We start from the raw sequence: 12,475 nt of genomic DNA on the forward strand, positions 1-12,475 counted from the left end.
TTGAGGATGTGCAATTGAGGTGAATCGAAGTTCTATGCTGTTATCGTCGCAGTACTCTCAGAACTCCGCATTATTAAATTATTTCCCATTATCTGTGACAAGGATGCATGGGATTCCATATCGGCATATCATATTCTCCAAAAAAAAATTGGGTAATTTGCTTTGTGGGTATCTTGGCTAATGCCTTAGCCTCAATCCACTTTGTAAAGTAGTCTATGGCTCCCACAATGAACCTCCTTTATCCCGATGCTACAGGAAATGGCCCAAGTATGTCCATTCTCCATATTGCAAAATGGATGGGTGTGTTGATCTATTTAAGCCTCTCTGGGTGCTGTCATACTATTGGAGCGTGCCTCTGGAATCTGTCAAATATCTTCACATAAGCCTTTCATCGGCTAGCATAGTTGGCCAGTAGAATCCCAACCGAGTTATCTTGTGAGCGAGGGCCCTACCCCCTAAGTATTGTCCACAAATCCCTTCATGGGTTTCTTTAAGTGCCTCCTCTGCTTCAAGAGGTCTTAAGCACTTCAAGTAAGGAATAAAAAATGACCTTTTGTAAAAAAGGCCTTCAATCAATGAGTATCTCAATGCTAAAACCGACAGCTTGCGTCCCTCCTGGGTATCGTTGGGGAGCCACCCAGTTTCTTAGTGGGTCTTGATCGCGTCTATCCAACAGCATGTCATACCAACCGGTGCTATCAGATTTATGACATGAATAGTAGGGGTCTTCAAGACCGGGAGCAGTGGTTCTTCTTCCGAGGAAGGCTCTGAAGGCGAGGGGGAGGATTCTTCCGACGAGTGAATGATGTGGCCTTGCATGGCTTTAACTGCCATATGTGGCTTTGATTTTTAGAACTCATTTATTTGAACCTTATTGGTCTGTAGCCTATTGGTCCTTTGGGACTTCAACTTATGATCCTTTGGAATCTTTTATCTATGCACTTTGTTTAATTTCATTTCATACTTTTCTTTTATTTTCGGCATTTGGTCCTTCGAGACTTGCATTCTTTAGATTCTCGTACTTAAATAAATTGGTAGACAAGATGATAGAAATAAACTTGCATGAATAGATAATATGTCTAAGAAATAGGTTCAACCCTTACATAAGATGGTTTTGTCGACCTTATTTACAAACTTAATACTAAGTACTAGGAACATGTAGTGAATGTCCTAAACATAATAAACCTTCAGGTTTGAAGCATGCCAAGTACGGGGCACTTCATTACCATTCAGAGTCTCTAACTTGTAGGATCCTCGTCCCAATGTCCTCCTGACCTTATAAGGTCCTTCCCTGTTAGGGGCTAGCATTCCTTTCTCCCCCACTCCTGATGCCTCAATCTTCCTCAGAACCAAATCTCCCTGTTGAAAGAACCTTTTTTGAACCCGTTTATTATAATGGAGGGGGGCTCTTCATTGATGCTCTACATTACGGGCGCTGGCCTCATCCCAGACCTCGTCAATGAGATCAAGAGCGAGCCTCAATCCTTCTTCGTTGGTCTCTGGCTCGTAAGCTTCAATCCTAGGGGATCCATGAGTGATTTCAGGGGCACCACTGCCTCGGCTCCGTAAGCCAACATGAACGGGGTAACTTCAGTTGTCACTTTACAAATGGTACAATATGCCCATAGTATAGGCGACAAATCATCCACTCAAGTGTTTCTCGAGTGTTCAACCTTTTTCTTAAGTCCATCAAGGATGATTCTGTTAACAACTTCCGTTTTCCCGTTTTCTTGAGGATGTGCAATTGAGGTGAATCGAAGTTCTATGCTGTTATCATCGCAGTACTCTTAGAACTCTGCATTATCAAATTGTTTCCCATTATCCGTGACAAGGATGCATGGGATTCCATATCGGCATATCATATTCTCCGAAAAGAATTGGGTAATTTGCTTTGTGGTTATCTTGGCTAGTGCCTTAGCCTTAATCCACTTTGTAAAGTAGTCTATGGCTCTCACAATGAACTTCCTTTATACCCGATGCTACTAGGGAAATGGCCCAAGTATGTCCATTCTCCATATTGCAAAATGGACGGGTGTGTTGATCTATGTAAGCCTCTCTAGGGGCTGTCTTACTATTGGAGCGTGCCTCTGGAATCTGTCAAATTTCTTCACATAAGCCTTTTATCGGCTAGCATAGTTGGCCAGTAGAAAACCAACCGAGTTATCTTGTAAGCAAGGGCCCTAACCCTTAAGTATTGTCCACAAATCCCTTCATGGGTTTCTTTAAGTGCCTCCTCTGCTTCAAGAGGTCTTAAGCACTTCAAGTAAGGAATAAAAATGGAACTTTTGTAAAGAAGGTCTTCAATCAATAAGTATCTCAATGCCAAAACCGACAGCTTGCGTGCCTCCTGGGCATCATCGGGGAGCCACCCAGTTTCTAAGTGGGTCTTGATCGGGTCTATCCAACAGCATGTCATACCAACCGGTGCTATCAGATTTATGACATGAATAGTAGGGGTTTTCAAGACCTGGAGTAGTGGTTCTTCTTCCGAGAAAGGCTCTGAAGGCGAGGGGGAGGATTCTTCCGACGAGTGAATGATGTGGCCTTGCATGACTTTAACTGCCATATGTGGCTTTGATTTTTAGAACTTATTTATTTGAACCTTATTGGTCTGTAACCTATTGGTCCTTTGGGACTTCAACTTATGATCCTCTGGGATCTTTTATCTATGCATTTTATTTAATTTCATTTCATACTTTTCTTTTATTTTCGGCATTAGGTCCTTCGGGACTTGCATTCTTTAGATGCTCGTACTTAAATAAATTGGTAGACAAGATGATAGAAATATTGCATGAATAGATAATATGTCTAAGAAATGGGTTCAACCCTTACATAAGATGGTTTTTTCGACCTTATTTATAAACTTAATACTAAGTACTAGGAACATGTTGTGAATATCCTAGACATAATAAACCTTCAGGTTTGAAGCATGCCAAGTGCGGGGCACTTCATTACCACTCAGAGTCTCTAACTTGTAAGATCCTCGTCCCAATGTCCTCCTGACCTTATAAGGTCTTTCCCAGTTACGACATAGCATTCCTCTGTCCCCCACTCCTGATGCCTCAATCTTCCTCAGAACCAAATCTCCCTGTTAAAAGAACCTTTTTAACCCATCTATTATAATAGAGGAGGGCTCTTCATTGATGCTCTACATTTCGGGCGCTGGCCTCATCCCAGACCTTGTCAATGAGATCAAGAGCGAGCCTCAATCCTTCTTCGTTGGTCTCTGGCTCGTAAGCTTCAATCCTAGGGGATCCATGAGTGATTTCAGGGGCACCACTGCCCCGGTTCCGTAAGCCAACATGAACGGGGTAACTTCAGTTATCACTTTGCAGGTGGTACAATATGCCCATTGTATAGGCAGCAAATCATCCACCCAAGTGTTTCTCGAGTGTTCAACCTTTTTCTTAAGTCCATCAAGGATGATTCTGTTAACAACTTCCGTTTTCCCGTTTTCGTGAGGATGTGCAATTGAGGTGAAGCGAAGTTCTATGTTGTTATTGTCGCAGTACTCTCAGAACTCTGCATTATCAAATTGTTTCCCATTATCCGTGACAAGGATGCATGGGATTCCATATCGGCATATCATATTCTCCCAAAAGAATTGGTTAATTTGCATTATGGTTATCTTGCCTAGTGCCTTAGCCTTAATCCACTTTGTAAAGTTGTCTATGGCTCCCACAATGAACTTCCTTTATCCCGATGCTACAGGAAATGGCCCAAGTATGTCCATTCTCCATATTACAAAATGGACGGGTGTGTTGATCTATGTAAGCCTCTCTGGGGGCTGTCGTACTATTGAGCATGCCTCTGGAATCTGTCAAATTTCTTCACATAAGCCTTTCATCGGCTAGCATAGTTGGCCAGTAGAATCCCAACCGAGTTATCTTGTAAGCGAGGGCCCTACCCCCTAAGCATTGTCCACAAATCCCTTCATTGGTTTCTTTAAGTGCCTCCTCTGCTTCAAGAGGTCTTAAGCACTTCAAGTAAGGAATAAAAAAGGACCTTTTATAAAGAAGGCCTTCAATCAATGAGTATCTCAATGCCAAAACCGACAGCTTGCGTGCCTACTAGGCATCGTCGGGGAGCCACCCAGTTTCTAAGTGGGTCTTGATCGGGTCTATCCAACATCATGTCATACCAACCGGTGCAATCAGATTTATGACATGAATAGTAGGGGTCTTCAAGACCTGGAGCAGTGGTTCTTCTTCCGAGGAAAGCTCTGAAGGAGAGGGGGAGGATTCTTCCGACGAGTGAATGATGTGGCCTTGCATGGCTTTAACTTCCATAAGTGGCTTTGATTTTTAGAACTTATTTATTTGAACCATATTGGTCTGTAACCTATTGGTCCTTTGGGACTTCAACTTATAATCCTTTGGGATCTTTTATCTATGCACTTTGTTTAATTACATTTCATACTTTTCTTTTATTTTCGGCATTTGGTCCTTCGGGACTTGCATTCTTTAGATGCTCGTACTTAAATAAATTGGGAGAAAAGATGATAGAAATAAACTTGCATGAATTGATAATATGTCTAAGAAATGGGCTCAACCCTTACATAAGATGGTTTTGTCGACCTTATTTATAAACTTAATACTAAGTACTAGGAACATATAGTGAATGTCCTAAACATAATAAACCTTCAGGTTTGAAGCATGCCAAGTGCGGGGCACTTCATTACCATTCAGAGTCTCTAACTTGTAGGATCCTCGTCCCAATGTCCTCCTGACCTTATAAGGTCCTTCCCAGTTAGGGGCTAGCATTCCTCTCTCCCCCACTCCTGATGCCTAAATCTTCCTCAGAACCAAATCTCCCTGTTGAAAGAACCTTTTTTTAACCCGTTTATTATAATAGAGGGGGGCTCTTCATTGATGCTCTGCATTACGGGCACTGGCCTCATCCCAGACCTCGTCAATGAGATCAAGAGCGAGCCTCAATCCTTCTTCGCTGGTCTCTGGCTCGTAAGCTTCAATCCTAGGGGATCCATGAGTGATTTCAGGGGCACCACTGCCCCGGCTCCGTAAGCCAACATGAACGGGGTAACTTCAGTTATCACTTTGCAGGTGGTATAATATGCCCATTGTATAGGCAGCAAATCATCCACCCAAGTGTTTCTCGAGTGTTCAACCTTTTTCTTAAGTCCATCAAGGATTATTCTGTTAACAACTTCCGTTTTCCCATTTTCTTGAGGATGTGCAATTGAGGTGAAGTGAAGTTCTATGCTGTTATCGTCGCAGTACTCTCAGAACTCTGCATTATCAAATTGTTTCCCATTATCCGTAACAAGGATGCATGGGATTCCATATCGGCATATCATATTCTCCCAAAAGAATTGGGTAATTTGCTTTGTGGTTATCTTGGCTAGTGCCTTAGCCTTAATCCACTTTGTAAAGTAGTCTATGGCTCCCACAATGAACTTCCTTTATCCCGATGCTATAGGAAATGACCCAAGTATATCCATTCTCCATATTACAAAATGGACGGGTGTGTTGATCTATGTAAGCCTATCTGGGGGCTGTCGTACTATTGAGCGTGCCTCTAGAATCTGTCAAATTTCTTCACATAAGCCTTTCATCGGCTAGCATAGTTGGCCAGCAGAATCCCAACCGAGTTATCTTGTAAGCGAGGGCCCTACCCCCTAAGCATTGTCCACAAATCCCTTCATTGGTTTCTTTAAGTGCCTCCTCTGCTTCAAGAGGTCATAAGCACTTCAAGTAAAGAATAAAAAAGGACCTTTTGTAAAGAAGGCCTTCAATCAATGAGTATCTCAATGCCAAAACCGATAGCTTGCGTGTCTACTGGGCATCGTCGGGGAGCCACCCAGTTTCTAAGTGGGTCTTGATCGGGTCTATCCAACAGCATGTCATACCAACCGGTGTAATCAGATTTATGACATGAATAGTAGGGGTCTTCAAGACCTGGAGCAGTGGTTCTTCTTCCGAGGAAGGCTCTGAAGGAGAGGGGGAGGATTCTTCCGACGAGTGAATGATGTGGCCTTGCATGGCTTTAACTGCCATAAGTGGCTTTGATTTTTAGAACTTATTTATTTGAACCTTATTGGTCTGTAACCTATTGGTCCTTTGGGACTTCAACTTATGATCCTTTGGGATCTTTTATCTATGCACTTTGTTTAATTTTATTTCATACTTTTCTTTTATTTTCGGCATTTGGTCCTTCGGGACTTGCATTCTTTAGATGCTCGTACTTATATAAATTGGTAGACAAGATGATAGAAATAAACTTGCAAAATAGATAATATGTCTAAGAAATGGGTTCAACCCTTACATAAGGTGGTTTTGTCGACCTTATTTATAAACTTAATACTAAGTACTAGGAACATGTTGTGAATGTCCTAAACATAATAAACCTTCAAGTTTGAAGCATGCCAAGTGCGGGGCACTTCATTACCACTCAGAGTCTCTAACTTGTAGCATCCTCGTCCCAATGTCCTCCTGACCTTATAAGGTCTTTCCCAGTTAGGGGCTAGCATTCCTCTCTCCCCCACTCCTGATGCCTTAATCTTCCTCAGAACCAAATCTCCCTGTTAAAAGAACCTTTTTAACCCGTCTATTATAATAGAGGAGGGCTCTTCATTGATGCTCTACATTACGGGCGCTGGCCTCATCCCAGACTTTGTCAATGAGATCAAGAGCGAGCCTCAATCCTTCTTCGTTGGTCTCTGGCTCGTAAGTTTCAATCCTAGGGGATCCATGAGTGATTTCAGGGGCACCACTGCCCCGGCTCTGTAAGCCAACATGAACGGGGTAACTTCAGTTGTCACTTTGCAGGTGGTACAATATGCCCATTGTATAGGCAGCAAATCATCCACCCAAGTGTTTCTCGAGTGTTCAACCTTTTTCTTAAGTCCATCAAGGATGATTCTGTTAACAACTTCCATTTTCCCGTTTTCTTGAGGATGTGCAATTGAGGTGAAGTGATGTTCTATGCTGTTATCGTCGCAGTACTCTCAGAACTCTGCATTATCAAATTGTTTCCCATTATCCGTGACAAGGATGCATAGGATTCCATATCGGCATATCATATTCTCCCAAAAGAATTGGGTAATTTAATTTATGGTTATCTTGGCTAGTGCATTAGCCCCAATCCACTTTGTAAAGTAGTCTATGGCTCCCACAATGAACTTCCTTTATCCCGATGCTACAGGAAATGGCCCAAGTATCTCCATATTACAAAATGGACGGGTGTGTTGATCTATGTAAGCCTCTCTGGGGGCTGTCGTACTATTGGAGCGTGCCTCTGGAATTTGTCAAATTTCTTCAAATAAGCCTTTCATGGGCTAGCATAGTTGGCCAGTAGAATCCCAACCGAGTTATCTTGTAAGCGAGGGCCCTACCTCCTAAGTATTGTCCACAAATCCCTTCATGGGTTTCTTTAAATGCCTCCTCTGCTTCAAGAGGTCTTAAGCACTTCAAGTAAGGAATAAAAAAGGACCTTTTGTAAAGAAGGCCTTCAATCAATGAGTATCTCAATGCCAAAACCGACAGCTTGCGTGCCTCCTGGGCATCGTCGGGGAGCCACCCAGTTTCTAAGTGGGTCTTGACCGGGTCTATCCAATAGCATGTAATACCAACCGGTGCTATCAGATTTATGACATGAATAGTAGGGGACTTCAAGACCTGGAGCAGTGGTTCTTCTTCCGAGGAAGGCTCTGAAGGCGAGGGGGAGGATTCTTCCGACGAGTGAATGATGTGGCCTTGCATGGCTTTAACTGCCATATGTGGCTTTGATTTTTAGAACTTATTTATTTGAACCTTATTGGTCTGTAACCTATTGGTCCTTTGGGACTTCAACTTATGATCCTTTGGGATCTTTTATCTATGCACTTTGTTTAATTTTATTTCATACTTTTCTTTTATTTTCGGCATTTGGTCCTTCGGGACTTGCATTCTTTAGATGCTCGTACTTATATAAATTGGTAGACAAGATGATAGAAATAAACTTGCATGAATAGATAATATGTCTAAGAAATGGGTTCAACCCTTACATAAGATGGTTTTGTTGACCTTATTTATAAACTTAATACTAAGTACTAGGAACATTAGTGAATGTCCTAAACATAATAAACCTTCAGGTTTGAAGCATGCCAAGTGCGGGGCACTTCATTACCATTCAGAGTCTCTAACTTGTAGGTTCCTCGTCCCAATATCCTCCTGATCTTATAAGGTCCTTCCCAGTTAGGGGCTAGCATTCCTCTCTCCCCCAATCCTGATGCCTCAATCTTCCTCAGAACCAAATATCCCTGTTGAAAGAACCTTTTTTTAAACCCGTCTATTATAATAGAGGGGGGCTCTTTCTTGATGCTTTGCATTACGGGAGCTGGCCTCGTCCCACACCTCGTCAATGAGATCAAGAGCGAGCCTCAATCCTTCTTCGTTGGTCTCTGGCTTGTAAGCTTCAATCCTAGGGGATCCATGAGTGATTTCAGGGGCACCACTGCCTCGGCTCCGTAAGCCAACATGAATGGGGTAACTTCAGTTGTCACTTTGTAGGTGGTACAATATGCCCATAGTATAGGCAGCAAATCATCCACCCAAGTGTTTCTCGAGTGTTCAACCTTTTTCTTAAGTCCATCAAGGATGATTCTGTTAGCAACTTCCGTTTTCCCGTTTTCTTGAGGATGTGCAATTGAGGTGAAGCGAAGTTCTATGCTATTATCGTCGCAGTACTCTCAGAACTCTGCATTATCAAATTGTTTCCCATTATCCGTGACAAGGATGCATGGGATTCCATATCGACATATCATATTCTCCCAAAAGAATTAGGTAATTTGCTTTGTGGTTATCTTGGCTAGTGCCTTAGCTTCAATCCACTTTGTAAAGTAGTCTATGGCTCCCACAATGAACTTCCTTTATCCCGATGCTACAGGAAATGGCCCAAGTATGTCCATTCTCCATATTGCAAAATGGACGGGTGTGTTGATCTATGTAAGCCTCTCTAGGGGCTGTCGGACTATTGGAGCGTGCCTCTGGAATCTGTCAAATTTCTTCACATAAGCCTTTCATCGGCTAGCATAGTTGGCCAGTAGAATCCCAACCGAGTTATTTTGTAAGCGAGGGCCCTACCCCCCTAATTATTGTCCACAAATCCCTCATGGGTTTCTTTAAGTGCCTCCTCTGCTTCAAGAGGTCTTAAGCACTTCAAGTAAGGAATAAAAAAAGGACCTTTTGTAAAGAAGGCCTTCAATCAATGAGTATCTAAATGCAAAAACCGACAACTTGCGTGCCTCCTGGGCATCGTCGGGGAGCCACCCAGTTTCTAAGTGGGTCTTGATAGGGTCTATCCAACAGCATGTCATACCAACCGGTGCTATCAGATTTATGACATGAATAGTAGGGGTCTTCAAGACCTGGAGCAGTGGTTCTTCTTCCGAGGAAGGCTCTGAAGGCGAGGGGGAGGATTCTTCCGACGAGTGAATGATGTGTCCTTGCATGGCTTTAACTGCCATATATGGCTTTGATTTTTAGAACTTATTTATTTGAACCTTATTGGTCTGTAACCTATTGGTCCTTTGGGACTTCAACTTATGATCCTTTGGGATCTTTTATCTATGCACTTTGTTTACTTTCATTTCATACTTTTCTTTTATTTTCGGCATTTGGTCCTTCGGGACTTGCATTCTTTAGATGCTCGTACTTAAATAAATTGGTAGACAAGATGATAGAAATAAACTTGCATGAATAGATAATATGTCTAAGAAATGGGTTCAACCCTTACATAAGATGGTTTTGTCGACCTTATTTATAAATTTAATACTAAGTACTAGGAACATGTAGTGAATGTCCTAAACATAATAAACCTTCAGGTTTGAGGCATGCCAAGTGCGGGGCACTTCAGTACCATTCAGAGTCTCTAACTTGTAGGCTCCTCGTCCCAATGTCCTCCTGAGCTTATAAGGTCCTTCCCAGTTAGGGGCTAGCATTCCTCTCTCCCCCACTCCTGATGCCTCAATCTTCCTCAGAACCAAATCTCCCTGTTGAAAGAACCTTTTTAACCCGTCTATTATAATAGAGGGGGGCTCTTTCTTGATGCTCTGCATTACGGGCGCTGGCCTCGTCCCAGACCTCGTCAATGAGATCAAGAGCGAGCCTCAATCCTTCTTCATTGGTCTCTGGCTCGTAAGCTTCAATCCTAGGGGATCCATGAGTGATTTTAGGGGCACCACTGCCTCGGCTCCGTAAGCCAACATGAACGGGGTAACTTCAGTTGTCACTTTACAGGTGGTACAATATGCCTATAGTATAGGCAGCAAATCATCCACCCAAGTGTTTCTCGAGTGTTCAACCTTTTTCTTAAGTCCATCAAGGATGATTCTGTTAACAACTTCCGTTTAACCATTTTCTTGAGGATGTGCAACTGAGGTGAAGCGAAGTTCTATGCTGTTATCTTCGCAGTACTCTCAGAACTCTGTATTATCAAATTGTTTCCCATTATCCGTGACAAGGATGCATGGGATTCCATATCGGCATATCATATTCTCCCAAAAGAATTGGGTAATTTGCTTTGTGGTTATCTTGGCTAGTGCCTTAGCCTCAATCCACTTTGTAAAGTAGTCTATGGCTCCCACAATGAACTTCCTTTATCCCGATGCTACAGGAAATGGCCCAAGTATGTCCATTCTCCATATTGCAAAATGGATGTGTATGTTGATCGATGTAAGCCTCTCTGGGGCTGTCGTACTATTGGAGCGTGCCTCTGGAATCTGTCACATTTCTTCACATAAGCCTTTCATTGGCTAGCATAGTTGGCCAGTAGAATCCCAACCGAGTTATCTTGTGAGCGAGGGCCCTACCCCCTAAGTGTCCACAAATCCCTTCATGGATTTTTTTAAGTGCCTCATCTGCTTCAAGAGGTCTTAAGCACTTCAAGTAAGGAATAAAAAAGGACCTTTTGTAAAGAAGGCCTTCAATCAATATCTCAATGCCAAAATCAAGCTTGCGTGCCTCCTGGGCATCGTTGGGGAGCCACCCAGTTTCTAAGTGGGTCTTGATCGGATCTATCCAACAGCATGTCATACCAACCGGTGCTATCAGATTTATGACATGAATAGTAGGGGTCTTCAAGACCTGGAAGTAAATACTTCTCGGATAATTCTCGATTTCAGACGAGGCGAACTGAGACAAGGCATCCGGCGTAGTGTTCTCCTCTCTCGAAACACGTTCTGCGTACCATTCACCGAACTGAGTCAGTATTCCCTTTACGACTCTCAAGTACTTGGCCATAGTATCATCCTTGGCCTCAAACTCCCCATTAACTTGAGCAACTACAAGTTTTGAGTCTCCGCAGACCTTCAGGTTTTTGTCCCTCACAGCTCTAGGCAAGCCTAAGCCATCTATCAATGCTTCATATTCTGCTTCATTGTTCGTAGTCGGGAAATCCAACTTCAAAGTATATTCAATCATAAACCCATCAGGGATTTGCAAGACTAGGCCTGCACCACTAGATTTTGTTTTGGATGCTCCGTCAAAACGGAGAATCCAATACTCTTTCAAGGTTATTTCTTCATCCTTCTCCTTCTTTCCTCCTTCTGGGGTTACTATCTCTTGCCCCCTGATTTCTTGGTCGTTAATGGTGCATTCGACCATGAAGTCTACTAAGGCCTGAGCCTTGATGGAAGTTCGAGGCATGTACTTGATATCAAATTCTCCTAACTCAATCGCCCACGTGATGAGCCTTATACTGGCCTTCGGGCTATGAAGAATGTTCCTCAAGGGTTGGTCCGTTAGGACTTTGATCTTGTGAGCCTGGAAGTATGGTCTCAACTTCCTCGAGGCTGTGATGAGAGCAAGCGCGAACTTCTCCATGGTGGAGTAATTCAACTCTGCTTCATGGAGCACCTTGCTTACATAGTACACGGGTTTCCTGAGCTTTTGCTCTTCCTTCACGAGGACCGCACTCACGGCTTGTTCAGTTACCGCGAGGTACAAATAAAGAGTGTCTTCCGAACATGGTTTAGCCAATAATGGGGATTTAGTCATGTACTTCTTTAGCTGTTCAGAGGCCTCCTGGCTCTCAGCTATCCATTCAAAGTCCTTCACCTTCTTAAGCGTTTTGAAAAATGGCAGACATTTGTCTCCAGACTTGGAGATGAACCTCTTGAGAGCTGCGATTCTTCCTGTTAGCTTCTGAACGTCCTTGATGGTGCGTGGTGGCTCCATGTCTAGGATGGCTTTGATCTTGTCGAGGTTGGCCTTTATTCCCCTCTTAGAGATCATATGACCCAAAAATTTTCCAGACCCAACGCCAAAAGCACACTTGGCTGGGTTTAACATCATCTTGTGGTGCCTCAGCACTTCAAATGCCTCTCTGAGGTGACTAATATGATCAGCCTTGCTTAGGATTTTGACTAACATATCTTCAACTTAGACCTCCATGGTTTTCCCAATTAGATGAGCAAATATCTTGTTTACCAGTCTTTGGTAAGTAGCTCCTGCATTCTTTAGTCCAAAAGCCATAA

General features: G+C 43.0%; 1 protein-coding gene across 1 annotated transcript; it reads right to left on the bottom strand.

The window, feature by feature from the left end:
• Positions 1-9,965: 9,965 nt before the first annotated feature.
• LOC141674055 (uncharacterized) lies at positions 9,966-12,176 on the bottom strand. The gene is made up of 2 exons (XM_074480782.1): positions 10,906-12,176; positions 9,966-10,218 (listed from the first exon to the last, which is right to left on the bottom strand). The coding sequence occupies exons 1-2, from the start codon at positions 12,174-12,176 to the stop codon at positions 9,966-9,968; spliced, it is 1,524 nt and encodes a 507-aa protein (XP_074336883.1).
• Positions 12,177-12,475: the final 299 nt, after the last annotated feature.

The sequence above is a fragment of the Apium graveolens genome, chromosome 7 (genome assembly GCF_009905375.1).
Source record: "Apium graveolens cultivar Ventura chromosome 7, ASM990537v1, whole genome shotgun sequence".
Lineage (NCBI taxonomy): Eukaryota > Viridiplantae > Streptophyta > Magnoliopsida > Apiales > Apiaceae > Apium > Apium graveolens.

Excerpts from the sequence above, each read along its gene's own strand:
- LOC141674055 (XM_074480782.1), bottom strand. The coding sequence starts at position 12,176 with ATGGAGCCACCACGCACCATCAAGGACGTTCAGAAGCTAACAGGAAGA. Across the intron at positions 10,219-10,905 it reads GAAGGCCTTCTTTACAAAAG|TTACCCCGTTCATGTTGGCT; the intron begins GTCCTTTTTTAT and ends TGACAACTGAAG.